Source organism: Mytilus edulis, chromosome 3 (assembly GCF_963676685.1).
Source record: "Mytilus edulis chromosome 3, xbMytEdul2.2, whole genome shotgun sequence".
NCBI classification, from domain to species: Eukaryota; Metazoa; Mollusca; class Bivalvia; order Mytilida; family Mytilidae; genus Mytilus; species Mytilus edulis.
Window position 1 is genome coordinate 22,822,893 of NC_092346.1, and position 17,047 is coordinate 22,839,939.

Consider the following 17,047-nt stretch of genomic DNA (forward strand, 5'->3'; position numbering starts at 1 on the left):
TCTATTGCAATTGTGTGTTAAAAAATCAATGTACTGATTATGCCTGGAAATAAAATATATCTATCTGTACGACATACTGATGAGGACCTCTCAGGTGACAGGTTATGTCTCAATTTCTTTTTCTTTTTTTTTCATATGGAATCTGTTGGATAGATGTCACATTTGGAATCATATAACATCTTATTTATTTTTAGGAAATTTAGTTTAAACCATAAAGACATTTGTTTCGATCTATTTCCTCGTAGAATTATTACCTGTAATAACTGTATAGAAAGCCAAATACGTGACACTTATGAATAGAAAAGGGTTGCTATTTCTAAGCAAAAAAAAAGATGATAGCAAATAAAAGTGAAGAGTTTTCTTTTTAGAAAATTGTTTGTGCTGAAACTTAAATATTGACCTAGATTATTTAACAATGACAATAATGAACTATTTCACATAAGATTTAAAAAAAACTATATGAAAACGGATTACAATAAGAACAGAAAAATGGACCAGAAGGATAATAATTTATTGTGGAAAAAGATAAAATTGTGTATTGTAGCAAGGATGTGTATAGTGAGATTGTAGTGACTAACTTATAATATATAATTATTTCATGAAGAAGAAAGTCATGTTTTCCATTATACTTTTCCGTCATTCTGTCAAGGCTGTAACAAGGCAGGTTCACAATTATTCTTTGTAAATGTTTAAATCTAAGAAATGCTATTATTGAAATTCAACGACAACCAACCGTTACAACGTTGTTTCCGATGACAATGCTATCACAGGTACTATTGTAAATATAATATCTTTGTTCAGCTGTCAAGGCTGGTTCATAATTATTCCTTGTAAATGTTTAAATCTAAGAAATGCTATTATTGAAATTCAATGACAACCAACCAACAACGTTGTTTCCGATGAAAATTCTATCACAGGTACTATTGTAAATATAATATCTTTGTTCAGCTGGCATGAAAGTTCTACAAAAGAGAAAAATAATGAAACAACTTTTGGTAGTTTGTTGGTTCATTGAAGGCTTTTTGATTATATTATGATCATTTATGCCGGAAAAGAATGTCAACATTGAAAATGAAACAAAGGTGAATCATTTCGTTGACTGATTAAATCCGCAAGGGAAAACGTTAATTAACTTATTTATCTTACCTTTAACATTAGCCTATAAAAATCCAATTGCACAAGGTCACAATCTATTTATCATATGTATGTTTATATTGGGTTATGTGACCATCAGCAGTATGCAGAGGTCATCTCGAGAGTTAATTAGATGGATTATAGACTAATATACACACGACATTCTGATATATATTATCAATTACATGCCTTGATAACTGTTTATTTCAGACTGATAGTAATTTGGATATAGGTTTTTGTATGTTATAAATCACATATGAGAATTTGAGTCAAATCGGTGAATACAAATTTGACAGCTAGTGCCCCTGTGTATGTTTAGGGGTAATCAATATATAATACAATATGTTTTTTTTTACTTTTATCTTATGTGTTTGATGTTTTTAATGCTTTATGTTTCTTTTATTTGGTTTATGAAAACTTACTAAGTATATTTTGACAAACCTTTAATCAAATGATCATAAGAAAATGATGATAATACAGAGTAGAATATACTAAGTGCTGGTAATGACTTCCATTCTACTTCAGACGATTGTACTATTTTTTCATAACACTGATAAAAACATTTCACAGCTCTGCTTAGATCTGGTCTCTCAAACTGGTTACCTGATCTGTCTGAAAAAGAAAACGAAACGTCTCGGAACTCGTTAAAAAACGCATAACAGGACATTCACTGTTTATCTTTGAAAACGGGACCGGGGGGTCTTCGCCTCATTTTTAAGATGTCACAATGTTTAAGAGGATACGATTTGAGAAAATAATTTTCGATATTAAATTAAACCGAAGACGGTAGACTGTTTTTGTAAGCCAAAATTCTCATACTATCTATAATACTAAAATTACGAGGTCCAATTTGTTAGCCGTCATCACGTAAAAACGACGAATCACAGAATTCAACTTTATATATAACTAATATAGTACAAAGGTGTAGATTAAAAATTACACCACTCCAGGCCCTTTTGTTTTCCACGTAATTAATATTGCCAATAATTAAGAAGTTCCAGGTCGAGTCCGCTACCGATACCAATAGTATATTCACCTGTTACCTATTACCTTATCTGTACGTTCCGCATCTGACAGGCGCACCACCAAACGTTGTATTCAGGATTAATATGCTATATACACGGGTCATAACCACAGGGTTAATTTGACACTACTAAATTGTAAAATTGTTACCTATTGTAGTATTTTAATCAGTAAGACTTTCTAAGATAACAATACGAATACTAAAAATCTGGACTAAACATAAGGCGTATAGGTACAGGTTTCAATTTGTTAGTGGGCATGACGTAAAACAGCAAAGCAAAACATTCAACTTTATTTATAACTTATATAGGACAATGCTGTTGATTAAAAAATACTCCATTCCAGGACCTTTTGTTTTCCAAATAATTAATATTACCAATAACTGATAAGTTCCAGTTCAACGGGTTCAAACAGAAAGACTTGAAAGCAGAGAAAAACTGTGTATCTTTTAATCGACATGACTTTATCAGATGACAATACTAATACTAAAATAAGGCTTCCGCATAGTTATATACTTTAATTCAGTCACGGACCCGTGATATCACGGGTGTGTTCTAGTAGTATATATATTTATAATTCATAACACTTTAAAGACATTGTCTTGATTTTTATCTTGTAACAAAACGGTTGGTCAAACATCAAAGTTTAAAAAAAAAACAACATTACTACAGACATCAAAGAGATATGTCTCGACTTTATGTAAATTTGATAGTGAAATGCAAATATTGGATCAAATGGCAACACTTTATAATGTAAATAAAATTGAGAATGGAAATGGGGCATGTGCCAAAGAGACAACAATCCGACCATAGAAAAAAACAACAGCAGAAGGTCACCGATAGGTCTTCAATGTAGCGAGAAATTCCCGCACCCGGAGGCGTCCTTCAGCTGGCCCCTAAACAAATATATACTAGTTCAGTGATAATGAACGCCATACTAATTTCCAAATTGTACACAAGAAACTAAAATTAAAATAATACACGACTAACAAAGGCCAGAGGCTCCTGACTTGGGACAGGCGCAAAAATGCGACGGGGTTAAACATGTTTGTGAGATCTCAACCCTCCCCCTATACCTCTAGCCAATGTAGAAAATTAAACGAATAACAATACGCACATTAAAATTCAGTTCAAGAGAAGTCCGAGTCTGATGTCAGAAGTTGTAACCAAAGAAAATAAACAAAATAACATAAATAACAAGACTACTAGCAGTTAACTGACATGCCAGCTCCAGACTTCAATTAAACCGACTGAAAGATTATGATTTCATCATATGAACATCAGGCACAATCCTTCCCGTTAGGGGTTTAGTATCATACCATCATAACATATATGAGAAGAACATAACCCGTGTCATGCCAACAACTGTTTTTTAATAAATGTGTTTAGTTCCGATGCAAAGACCCTATAAGTGAATCAATATTAACGCCAACATATATCTTCAATATTTAATGACCTGACAACAGTATCGAAACTATATCCCTTCTTAATAAGTCTATTCAAAGGTTTTGTTAGTTTTTGAGGTGAATACTGACACCTTTGTGCTTTATAAAGAATATTTCCATAAAAAAATTGGATGTGAAATACCTGAACGTATAAGAAGTCTGCATGTTGAGCTATGTTTACGAATGATGTCCTTATACCGATGATAAAATTTAAGTAAATGTTTTGACTAGTTTGTGATATCGAAAACCCTGGTGTAATAGTTTTTCAGTAATACATAAATTTCTCTCGTTAAAATCTAAAACATTGTTACATACACGAGCGAATCGTACAAGTTGAGATATATAAACACCGTAAGATGGTGACAAGGGAACGTCACCATCTAAAAATGAATAATTAACGATAGGAAATGAAAAATCATCTCTTTTATCATAAATTTTAGTATTCAGCTTTCCGTTAGTGATATAGATATCAAGATCGAGGAAAGGGCAGTGGTCATTGTTAGTATTAGCTTTATTTAAACTATGCATTATATAAATAAAGCATGACTGAGTGGATTGGATAAATAATCTCCAAGGATATAAAGTGTGCAAATGCCTTTACATCTGCACATCAAATATCATTGCCCTATAACAAGTGGTCACCCTTAATCTAAATAATCATTGCTGACCCTGATTGCTGTGTGTTATCTATTGACAAATAACATCATCTTCACTAGCCAAGGGTTACGATCCACTCCTGTTCTCTTCACGAAAGAACAGGAGTGGATCGTAACCCTTGGCTAGCGAAGATGAAATAACACGTACCCTGTCAAAAACAAAGTCTTACTCCATTTAATACTGAAGTAGTATTCTTTTTTGTCACTTTTCCCCTTTAAAGTACACACATGCATCAAATACTGTAATAGTAATTGACCCGAAAACAATATTTCTTGTACATCATTTCTTGAAGGCAAAAAAAGCAAAATAAAAAAGTCAAACCTTGTTTATTAAAAAAAGATTCTTATGGAGTAGTGTTATACTTTTGGGACAAATAATATCAAAATTATAGAAAAGTCCTAACTGAAAATATGGACAACTTTATGCTCAGGAGGTCTGAAATTCAATTTATCAGCTTCAGAATACGAATCCTTTTTCTTTTCTTTTTTCAAACTGGAATACATCACTACTTTTTGTAAACAAAAATGCACACGCTGAAATGTCTCGCCTTCTTTACTAATCATTGATATTATGTTGATATAAATATTTTTCAATTTTCGCGGTCGTATAAAAATAAATGTTTATCATCGTTTTTACCTGTATAAGAATGATTTTCTGTGGATCGAATCAGTAATCAAATGATTTACCTTTGTTTCACTTTCAATGTTGACACACTTATATCTTACTTATATGTAGATATAAGTTTTGTTTATACAAACAAGAGTATAATTAATATCTGGTGAAAGATGCTGACATCATTGATACTTTTAACATCATTGACTACCTGTTTTAGCTTGAGAATATTTTCTATGGTATTTGACACATTGAGGTTAAGGAGTCTCAACAGGGAAACATTAATCTTTTCTAATCAGATATATGTCACAAGCAATTACTCTTGGTGAGGAAATGCAGAGTATGAAAACAGATCTTATAAATTTATTGCACAGCAATAAGTATATCATTCTGAAGGCCAAGTGAGGCCAGTCTCCTCCTCTATATGATTGACATACCCAATCTGTGTGTGAAGCCATATGCATGGTCTTTGTATAATCACTGTCTAGGTTCATAGCAGTCTGACTAGTTGATATAGTTTAAAGAGCTATTATTTAATTTAACACCCTCCATCCACCTTCCTAACACCTTCAATAATGTTTCATGACAAGAGAAACATTTCAGCATTTTACTAGTGATATATATTATTTTTCTTTTCTTATTATTTTCCTTGATGGAATTTTATCACTGGTCATTTCTAAAATTTCATTCATCCCCAAGCATTTCGGGGACAAACTTGATCAAAATCAATTGATAGACCATGTTACTTACTACTTGTAATAGCACCACATGGGCTATCCCCTGATGCAGACCTTGCACAACCCGTCTGCAGATGAGATGTCTATTATCATCCTCTCTGTGGAGACACTCCACTTCCTGGCTGGCGCATTGTCGGGCAGGCAGTTTCTTCCTTTAAATGAAGGTAACGCAAGCTGACCTGCTCAGGCAGGAACTCAAAATTTTATTTTGTATGCTGAGTGTTTCTCAAGGGCCAAAACTGATTTGATTATTTTTAATAAAATTATTATTTTAACATATCTTCCTGCTTTAGCCAGTGTGATTTGCAAGTATTATGTTTTGGTTAACACACAGATATCCCTTATGTTAAATTTGTTTGGAGTAGGTCATTGATTACAATGCTAAAATATGTGGGTTGCTGTCTTGACTTTAATTTGCTCAACCAGGAGAGTTACTTGTACTAAATATTGGACATTTAAGACTTATCATCAATACACACAGGAAATAATCAGGACTTCTTATCAATACACACAGAAAATAATTTACCTAAATTACAGCTGTAAAAAACAGGTTGATGTTATCATTAAACTTTTCATTTCATCAATGGAAGGCTTACATTATGAAACCTTTGCTCTTTGGGATAAGAAAATATAAATAACTTACATATTTAGTAAGCCTGCCATTGGTGACCAACAATGTTTTGTTCACTGACACTATACATTTACAAAAGTCTTTGCATACCACTCAGACACGAATAACAAACAACCACCTCATAAAACTATAGGGAATATTTACACCTAATGAGATTTTAGAAAGATAAGAGACTACAGAAAATTACAATATGAGACTATTATACAGACTGATTATACATACAACAGGTTTGCATAAATCCTCTAAATAACTTTACACATACAATTCGCGTGTTATTCATCTCAAGCTAAGGGGTTAAATTGAAGTTCACAAGAATACGGATTCAATGAGGTCGAATTATTCACTTGCAAGTGAATAATTCAAAATATTTTTAGCTTATTTTGTCAAAATTGAACCATACTGGCTGCTAAAAGCTAAATATTATTTCACTATTTTCATTTCATTATTGATTGAGCAAATAAACTAGAGGCTCTAAAGAGCCTGTGACGTTCACCTGTATTTACTGATGCTTTGGAAATCATGTAAAATAAGGTTAAAATCATAATTTATAGTATAAGATATCATTAGATACTATAATAATATCTTAGATAATAACAAAAAACTGAATAATTTCCATAACATTACTAACTAAGTGGCAGCAACCCAACAACTGGTTTTCGGATTTGTCTACAAATGTCAGGGCAGATATATCTTAATCTGATGAATATTTTTGCCACCAGTCAGATTTGCTCTAAATGCTTCAGTTTCAGAGATATAAACCAAAAACTGCATTTTATCCTATGTACTATTTTAAGCCATGTCTGCCATCTTGGTTCCCGGGTAGGGCAATAGGACACATTATTTAAACTAGATACTCTTATGACGATTGTGGACAAGTTTGGTTACATTTTGTCTAAGTAGTTTCAGAGAAGAAGATTTTTGTAAAAGATTACAAACATTTAAGAAAAATTTGTAAAATTGACTATCAAGGGCAATAACTCCTGAAGATGTAGATCTTACTTTTCTGAACATTATTGCTTTTTACAGTTTATCTCTATCTTTTATAATATTGAAGATATTACCAAAAACGTCAAAATTTCCTCAAAATTACCAATTACAGGGTAGCAACCCAACAACCGGTTGTCCGATTCATCTGAAAATTACAGGCCAGATAGATGTTGACTTGATAAACAATTTTAACCCATGTCAGATTTGCTTTGGTTTCAGAGTTACAAGCCAAAATCTATATTTTCCCCTACGTTTCTATCTTTAGCCATGGCGGCCATCTTGATTGGCTGGCCAGGTCAACGGACACATTATTTACACTACATACCCTAATGATGATTGTGGACAAGTTTGGTTAAATTTGCCTTAGTAGTTTCAGAGAAGAACATTTTTGTAAAAGATTACAAAAATTTACGAAAATTGTTAAAAATGGACTATAAAGGGCAATAACTCCTTAAGGGGTCAATTGACCATTTTAATCATGTTGACATCTCGTAGCTAGTGCCCCTTTAATGTACAAGTTTTGATTGATTATTATGTTTTAAATAGCGAAACTGTCCCTGTTTACCAGCTTTAGTTCTTCAATTCAACTTGTAAATACTACTCAATCTTACCAACTTTGACAATACAGGACAGAGAAGAATTGGTGACTTTATATTTTCCTGTTGACTTGAGTTGGTCAGACAAATGAAATATTGTATTTTCTGCAATGAAAACAAAAAATATGACAATTCTTTTAGTATGTAACATGAAATGATGAAATGATAATATCATCAGGAAAATGAAAACCATGTTCAAATGGGCGCTTGCAGTTAAGGTGGCTCGTGGGTACAAAAATTTCAGCAAAAAATTGAACCTTTATTTTTTCATTACAAATTTTATTTATTAGTTATTACTAATTTTATCTATTAGTTATTACTTTATGATATGGTAAAAAAATCAACCCAAAAAATCGATTCGGTTTGGCCCCAGATGACTTTTAAAATGTTTATATCATTGAAAAAGCTGCCTTTGGTGCAAAAATGCCATTTTTTGGCATTAAATTTGAAATATCTTTTTTAACTCATCGGTGACCTATATTTTTTATTATTGTTTTCATATAAGCTGTACATAAACTAAATAATTGTAAAATTTAAGCGATTTCTGTAATTAGGTTATTTTTTTATTTCGATATTACCTCTATTTCTCCTATTAGTTCAACAGAAAAAAAGGACATTAACAAAAATGTATGCTTCTTCCGGAGGCAGATTGTGAGCTTAAATGAACGGTGACCCCATATTTTTATTTCATTTTTCTTTTAAGTATATGATAAAGTTCATTTATGAAAAATTATAGCGAAATCCTATATTAGAAAAAAAAATTGATTTATACCCAGGAGCCCCCTTAAATATACCCATTGATAACACTTCAAAGGGAAAAGGGAACAAACAAATCATATGACGTTATATTAGAAAGATGTTACATTCGTTGTCAGTTTACAAGTGTTAATTTGATCAACAAAAAGTAAGCCTATTGATAGGTTAAATAGATCTATTTTCAGAAAATTTTGTCAAAGTGTCATTATACTTCATGAAGTGATCAACAAACTTTTTGATGTATGGTTTGATATCAGACTGTTGTACGTATAAGCTGCAAAACACTAAGTCATTCTATAAAGGCAATCGTGGAAAATTCATAATGTATTATCGAGCACTGATATAAAGATAACTTAATAGTCACCTATGGAAAGAATATCTGTAATGTCTGAATACACCTTCCATTCAACCTTGGCATTGCGTGGCAGTCTAGGAACAACAACAAACTCTATCATGCTTGGCATGGTGTTGTTTTCTATTGAAAAGCTTGAATGATTATGATTCAGGAATGTCTGAAAGGAAACAGAATCAATGATTTAACAAAAAAAGCTTCTGAATTTGTATAATCCTAACAACGCTTTTTTGTACCTTAAATGTTTATACAATAAAGATTACAAAAATTCGAAATCCTCAGCAGTCTTCACATGTTTATGAATATGTTTATAAATTCATGATGTATTTAGTTTCCTTTTTTCTCTTCTTATTTTTAAGAAAAAACTCCAATAAGTAATAAAAAACTTATTGTTCAGAGAACAATTGAAGGTTTTTCCACCAGATATGATATATTTTGATATGAAATATTACAAAATTTGGCTAGAAATGAAATGTTTAGAGCCAAATGATAGCTAATTGTAAGTTGAATTTAAAAATGTATGGTTTCTATACATTTTTGTTTGAAATATAAGAGATAATATGTTACTTCCGGTTGGAAAAATGTTGCTTTCGTTCTAATTTCACACATATATATATATATATATATATATATATACAACTCGTCTAAACATCAACCCAACAATGTTAGATCTGTAAATTTGCTTTCGCAAATTTTTGGTTCTTCCCTCGCCGGGATTCGAACCCATGCTACTGTGATATCGTGACACCAAATCGCCTGCACTGCAGCCGTCCCGCTAGACCACACGACCATCTGGGCTCTCAAAATAAAAGAGCTTTCGCTGGCCGTGTGTTACCTTTCCTCGTCAGTTTTAATCTAGCGGCGTACTACAGTACATGATATATAAGGCATGAAGATGTTATTGTTACAGATCAGCTAAATTATCTATAGTAAAGGATCCTACAAATTAATGTAATATACAGTCACAGAAAATAATTATATTTATAAGTACGTCTGAGTCAGTGACAACTCTACAACAGATGTATCCATCAGATCGCCATCAATGATGGTGATACATGGCTGTGTACATAATGATATATTACTCGTCTAAACATCAACCCAACAATGTTAGATCTGTAAATATAATTATTTTCTGTGACTGTATATTACATTAATTTGTAGGATCCTTTACTATATGTAATTTAGCTGATCTGTAACAATAACATCTTCATGCCTTATATATCATGTACTGTAGTACGCCGCTAGATTAAAACTGACGAGGAAAGGTAACACACGGCCAGCGAAAGCTCTTTTATTTTGAGAGCCCGGATGGTCGTGTGGTCTAGCGGGACGGCTGCAGTGCAGGCGATTTGGTGTCACGATATCACAGTAGCATGGGTTCGAATCCCGGCGAGGGAAGAGCTAACATTGTTGGGTTGATGTTATGACGAGTTGTATATCATTATGTACACAGCCATGTATCACCATCATTGATGGCGATCCGATGAATACATCTGTTGTAGAGTTGTCACTGACTCAGACGTACTTATAAATATAATTATTTTCTGTGACTGTATATTACATTAATTTGTAGGATCCTTTACTATAGATAATTTAGCTGATCTGTAACAATAACATCTTCATGCCTTATATATCATGTACTGTAGTACGCCGCTAGATTAAAACTGACGAGGAAAGGTAACACACGGCCAGCGAAAGCTCTTTTATTTTGAGAGCCCAGATGGTCGTGTGGTCTAGCGGGACGGCTGCAGTGCAGGCGATTTGGTGTCACGATATCACAGTAGCATGGGTTCGAATCTCGGCGAGGGAAGAACCAAAAATTTGCGAAAGCAAATTTACAGATCTAACATTGTTGGGTTGATGTTTAGACGAGTTGTATATCATTATGTACACAGCCATGTATCACCATCATTGATGGCGATCCGGTGGATACATCTGTTGTAGAGTTGTCACTGACTCAGACGTGCTTATATATATATATATTTATCTTACCTCCTATACATTTCCAGGAATATGATTGGTTAAAAGCTTCCGCGTGCGAACCGTGTATATTTGATATTAGGTTAGTAGGGAGGCGGGGCTTATCTCATACACGGTTAGTAGTGGACTTACGTCCCTTTATATTCCATATTAGGTAAGAAGGGGGCGGGGCGTATTTCATACACGGTTAGTAATGGTGTTATGTCCCTTTATAGAAACAAACCGGTACTGAGAAAAAAATCTTAAAAGTTCCAACAGACAAAGAAATTGATGATTAAGATTGAAATAAATTCATAAAACACATTTAAACCTTACAAGTCGTTATTGTTGGCATCTGTTTTTGTAGGATCAATGAAAGTATTTTCTTAATGCTAACAGTATTGAAGACTTGCTCATTTTGAGAATCACTAGTCTTAATTTCACACGTTCAGATATTCGGTAAGATAAATTCGTTACATAGTGTGCTAGTGACGTAATACGGTATATATGGGGTCAGTAAATTCCATATGGGGATTCGAGCTTCGCTCTCACCCCATATGGAATTTACTGACCCCATATATACCGTATTAGGTCACTAGCACACTATGTAACTAATAATATATAGTTTACTTGACACTGATACCAAAAATATATGGTTCTATGTACTTTTACATACAAAAAATAGCTACTTCCGGTTTAGAAAAGGTCATTAGCAGTTGATTTTTTAAGGTCATCTGACTTGCATAATGCACAAAGTGCCATAGCTTTATCATGCATAAATTAAAAGTAAGAGCAAGGGTCAAAATCTAGATCGTGAAATCAACTTTTACCTTGACCCAAATTCAAGGTGATGAAACAAGGGCCTAAAATCAAAAGACTCCAGGTCTCTACTATACTGTGGATTCATTTATTTTCGTGGGTACCAATTTTTGTGGATAACAGAACAATTGTATGTTCGTGGATATTTAATTTCGTGGTTTTGCCGATGTCTGCATACACGCCTATAGAAATTTTGTCATTCGTTGAACATTTTATATCGTGGTTTACATGTACCCACGAAATCCACGAAAATTGGTATCCAACGGATAATAATGAATCCATAGTATATGGTTAATAAGTTATATTACCATACGACTAATATTAGATATAAAAGGGGCGAAAACTCCCATTAAATGTCTACGTACGCTTTCAACGAAGATTTAAGTGTTACGACATGTATGATCGCCAATTAGAAAACTATACACCAAAGGTTACGATGAACTTGATGCAATCAATAAAAGGTACCCGCACTTCAACAATGAAAAAATCGCATAACGTATATACTGGTTATATGAAACCCCGACATGAAGAACATTAAACAATTCAATCGAGAAATTGAATTTTTGCTGTTGAGCAATACAAGGCAATTGTCAGAAGATTTCAATACTGTGCTATAGCGCAATACTATGCAATTGAAGATTGCCTGCTATTGCACAATACTTCACATAATCAACACACACATTGGTGTGTATTCCCGGACATATCAGTACTTTTTTGCTTTTATATATAAATCAGAAAGAATCAATTTAATTATGGAAAATATTATGAGAACAAAAACCCAAAAGTTATGAAAAAAATCCCCCATATAATTTCGTTTAACCCTCTTTTAGTAATTACCCCCAAGCATCAACCTTGTTTTTTGGCCCCTTATTCCTGAACATTTGGGGCAATAACCCCTCAACTCAATCCCACCCTTCCCTATGTGGCATGGTACCTTGCATAACAATTTCAGAGATCCATACACTTAATCACTGGAAACAAGAACCAGATGCTCCTCGGGCGCAGCTTTATGTGACGGCAGAGGTCGTACCCTGAACAGTTGGGGCAAGTATGGACACAACATTCTCAAGCTTGATACAGCTCTGAATTTAAATTGTGATTAAATAGTTGACACAGCATAGGTTTCTGACACAGAATGAATGTGGTCTAACAAACTAAAAAAATATAAAAAATTACCTATTATGGTCCAATATCCATAATAAATTTTGGTCCAATTTGAAAACTTGGCTCAAACTCAAAAATCTAAATACATGTTTAGATTCAGCATATAAATTAACCCCAAGTATTCAATTTTTGTCAAAATCAAACTAAGTTTTATTTTAGACCCTTTGGACAATAATAAGACCAATTAGAAAACAGGACCCAAAATTAAAAATATAAATACACAATTAAATTCTGCATATCAAATAACCTCAATAATTCAATTTTTGATGAAACCAAACAAAATTTAATTTTGGACCCTTTGGACCTCATGTGGACCAATTTAAAAACGGTGACCAAATTCCAAAAACATAAAACGCTGTTAGATTCAGCATATTTAATACCCCAATAATTCAAAATTAAAACCCCATTGAAATTGGTCAAGAAATAAGCAATTTATACAAATTATTAGAAAAATACTTTTTTGGTCCCCTTTCGGCCCCTAGTTCCTATACAGTTTGGGCCATAACCCCCAAATTCAATCCCAACCTTCCTTTTTCAAATGAAACCTTGTGGTACAATTTGAGAAAGATCCATACACTTAAACACAAGTTATTCTCTCAAAACTAGAAAAATACTTATTTTGACTCCTTTTGGGCCCCTTGTTCCTAAACTGTTTGGACCACAACCCCCAAAATCAATTCTAACCTTTCTTTTTTGGAATGGATCCTTGTGGTACAATTTTAGAAAGATCCATACACTTACACACAATTTATTGTCTCAAATCTAGAAAAATACTTATTTTGACCCCTTTTGGGCCCCTTGTTCCTAAACCTTTGGGACCACAACCCCCAAAATCAATCCCAATCTTCCTTTGGTGATTATAAACCTTATGGTAAAATTTTATTGATTTTTATTAACGTATACTTAAGTTATCATCTGGAAACCATCCGTCTTCTGACTATGCTGACAATGCCGACGACGTTGATACCAATATACGTCCAAATTGTTTTTAATTTTTGCTGTCGTATAACAAATTTTTTTTAATTTTTGCGGTCGTATAATAATTTATGTTTTGGCCCTTTTCTAAACTGTTCTAACCTTCCTTTTGTGGTTTTGAACCTTCTTGTAAACTTCCATAAAGACCCATTTACTTAAACTATAGTCATTGTCTGGAAACCAAATGTGTCTTCAGACGACGCTGGCGATGACGACATCATAACAATATAGGACGCAAACAAATTTGCGGTTCTATAAAAACGAATATGACAAACATGAAACGACTACCACTTTACTACAGGCTCCCGATTGGAGACAGACACATAAAGAATATGGCGGAGATAAACATGTAGTGAAAGATATTAAACTCATCAGATCTATACAAAGAAAAACATAAAACAACAAGAATGTGTCCATAGTACACGGATGCCCCACTAGCACTATCATTTTTCATGTTTAGTGAATCGTGAAATTGGGGTCAAAACTTTAATTTAAAATTAAAATTAGTAAGATCATGTCATGGGTAATATGTATACTTAGTTTCAAGTTGATTGGACTTCAACTTCATCAGAAACTACCTTGAACAAAAACTTTAGCGGGACAAACAGACGGACGGACAAATGAACGAACGGACGGAGAGACGAACGAACGGTACGAGAAACCAATAGACGGACGGAGGCACAGACCAGAAAACATAATGCCTCTCTACTATCGTAGGTGGGGCATAAAAACAGTTGGGTACCTGGCAGGGTATATATCCATCTCTCATCCCTACCATCAAAAATGTATGTGCAGCTACTGACAGGTAGATCAAAGCCAATTACAATAAAATAATACTTCGCTTATCACAGTCTGATACTACCGCAGAGTTCGAAACTCTGTATAACTCTGGACAAGTTTGGAAACAATATCAAAGCTTGATAAAGTCTGAATTTTGATTGTGATAAAATTTTTGACATACTATAGATTTCTGACTCAACACATAGGTCGTCAAAGATCTAAAATGTTTTAAATGAGCATTCCATTTACCTACATCGGTGTGATGTCCAAAATCTAACAACATGGTTCTCTTCAACATATTATAGAAAACATTAAAAAGTTCATTTTAGTTAGTTTAAACATATTTTATTGTTCAAAATGACAAATGAACAGACACAAGTTTTACAACTTTTACTAAACTCATTTTATTTAAAATCAACAAACTTAAAGCTGACTATGCGGTATGGGCTTAACTCATTGTTGAAGGCCGCATGGAGACCTATATATGCTAATTTCTTTGTTATTTGGTCTCTTATGAAGAGTTGTCTCGCTGGCAATCATATCACAGCTTCCTTTTCTTATATTAACTGTATCTGGTGTATCCTTCATTTCAAATTCAATCAGATAAATGTGTTCTACAAAGTCAAATTTTGATTTATTTAGTGAGAGCACATGATCTATGTAGCTGAAAGTAAATTACTAAAGATACTGCTAACTTATTGCTAATCTTTCCAAAAAGTTCCTGATAATATACAACTGAATACAAATGTGTTGAAATGCACACACTGTCATAAAAACATAAGTAATTCAGTTTTTAATGAACATAAGTTATAATTTCACTATCAATATAATCTTTACCGGTATGCATTGCATTAACTGACCAATTCTGTAATATATGTCATAATACTTACATGTCCTGCATACTTCATTTCTTTTTTAACTATGGATATATAATCTCTTTGGCTTACATAACAGATAGCAATAGAAATATTTTTTAAAGAAGTACTTCCAGGCATAGCTTCTAAAATTCTATGAATATGTCGAAGACAAAGTCTACTTTCAGCTCTGATTCCTCCGCTTATTATGTTCAATGTACTTGGAACCATAGCTATCTGACCAGCTATATACATTCTTTTATCTACCTTCAAATAAAACAAAAGTACGCTAGATTTAATAAAATGCTTTGTTGGGCGCAGCCTGATTGTCCGCAGAGGCCAAACCCTGAATAGTTGATGTAATTTTTGACAAAATATTCAGGTTTGATATTGCCTGAATTTGGATTGTGATCAAATTTTTGACATAATATAGTTTTTCGAAACAAAATAAATGTGGTCAAAGATCTTAAAATTATATTGTGCAATACTGTGTAATTGAAGATTTCTACTTGAAACATTTTGAACATTTGAAATCAGAAAACTTTGAAAACTAGATGTGTCAAAAAGACACGAATGGCCCTGTCTCAAAAAAAATTGAAAATCTGCAATTTCAACAACACATGAAAATGACATGTGGATACAAACATGATGGTAGTCTCACATATCAAAATCTTAAAGCTTTAAAAACTCCATATAACTGTCCAAAGCCCCTAATTTTGGCAAAAATCAGTGAAGCGGAACTAAACATAAACTTGACCTGTAACTCATCATGGTAAACTCACATACCAATACCAGCCTAATCATCTGAAGGCATTTAGAAAAAAAGTCTTTATATCTGTGATTTTTAACAATTTATCAATGTCAAAAATTAGCGGAGCAGAATGAAACTCAAACTTGATCTGTCATTCGTGAGCTCATTATGGTTAACTCATTTACAAACTAGAGGCTCTCAAGAGCCTGTGTCGCTCACCTAGGTGCATATTAAACAATGGACACAGATAAATTCATGACAAAATTGTGTTTTGGTGATCGTGATGTGTTTGTAAATCTTACTTTACTGAACATTCTTTTTGCTACAATTATCTCTATCTATAATGAACATGGCCCAGTAATTACAGTTGAAAATATTTTCTAATTGTTATAAGATTACTTTAAAGGGCAATAACTCCTTTAGGGGTTAACTGACAATTTTGGTCATGTTGACTTATTTGTAGATCTTACTTTGCTAAACATTATTGCTGTGTACAGTTTATCTCTATCTATAATAATATTCAAGATAATAACCAAAAACTGCAAAATTTCAGTTTCAGAGTTATAAGCCAAAATCTACATTTTACCCCTATGTTCTATAATTAGCCATCTTGGCTGGTTGGCAGGGTCACGCCACACATTTTAAAACTAGATACCCCAATGATGAGTGTGGCCAAGTTTGGTTAAATATGACCCGGTAGTTTCAGAGAAGAAGACTTTTTAAAAGAATACTAAAATTTTAGAAAAATGGTTAAAAATTGACTATAAAGGGCAATAACTCCTTAATGGGTCACTTGACATTTATGGTCATGCTGAC

At 33.0% G+C, this 17,047-nt stretch overlaps 1 protein-coding gene across 2 annotated transcripts in view; it reads right to left on the bottom strand.

Annotated features, from left to right (window-relative positions):
• Window positions 1-495: 495 nt before the first annotated feature.
• Window positions 496-17,047, bottom strand: part of LOC139514224 (uncharacterized) — a 145,624-nt gene continuing 129,072 nt past the window's right edge. For both annotated transcript variants that reach the window (XM_071303076.1, XM_071303077.1), the window contains 5 exons: window positions 15,517-15,747; window positions 8,942-9,089; window positions 7,837-7,926; window positions 1,576-1,746; window positions 496-962 (listed from right to left, as the gene is read on the bottom strand). In XM_071303076.1, the coding sequence (XP_071159177.1) occupies window positions 868-962; window positions 1,576-1,746; window positions 7,837-7,926; window positions 8,942-9,089; window positions 15,517-15,747 (735 nt within the window). In that variant the 3' untranslated portion in view covers window positions 496-867. The remainder of the gene's footprint in view (window positions 963-1,575; window positions 1,747-7,836; window positions 7,927-8,941; window positions 9,090-15,516; window positions 15,748-17,047) is intronic.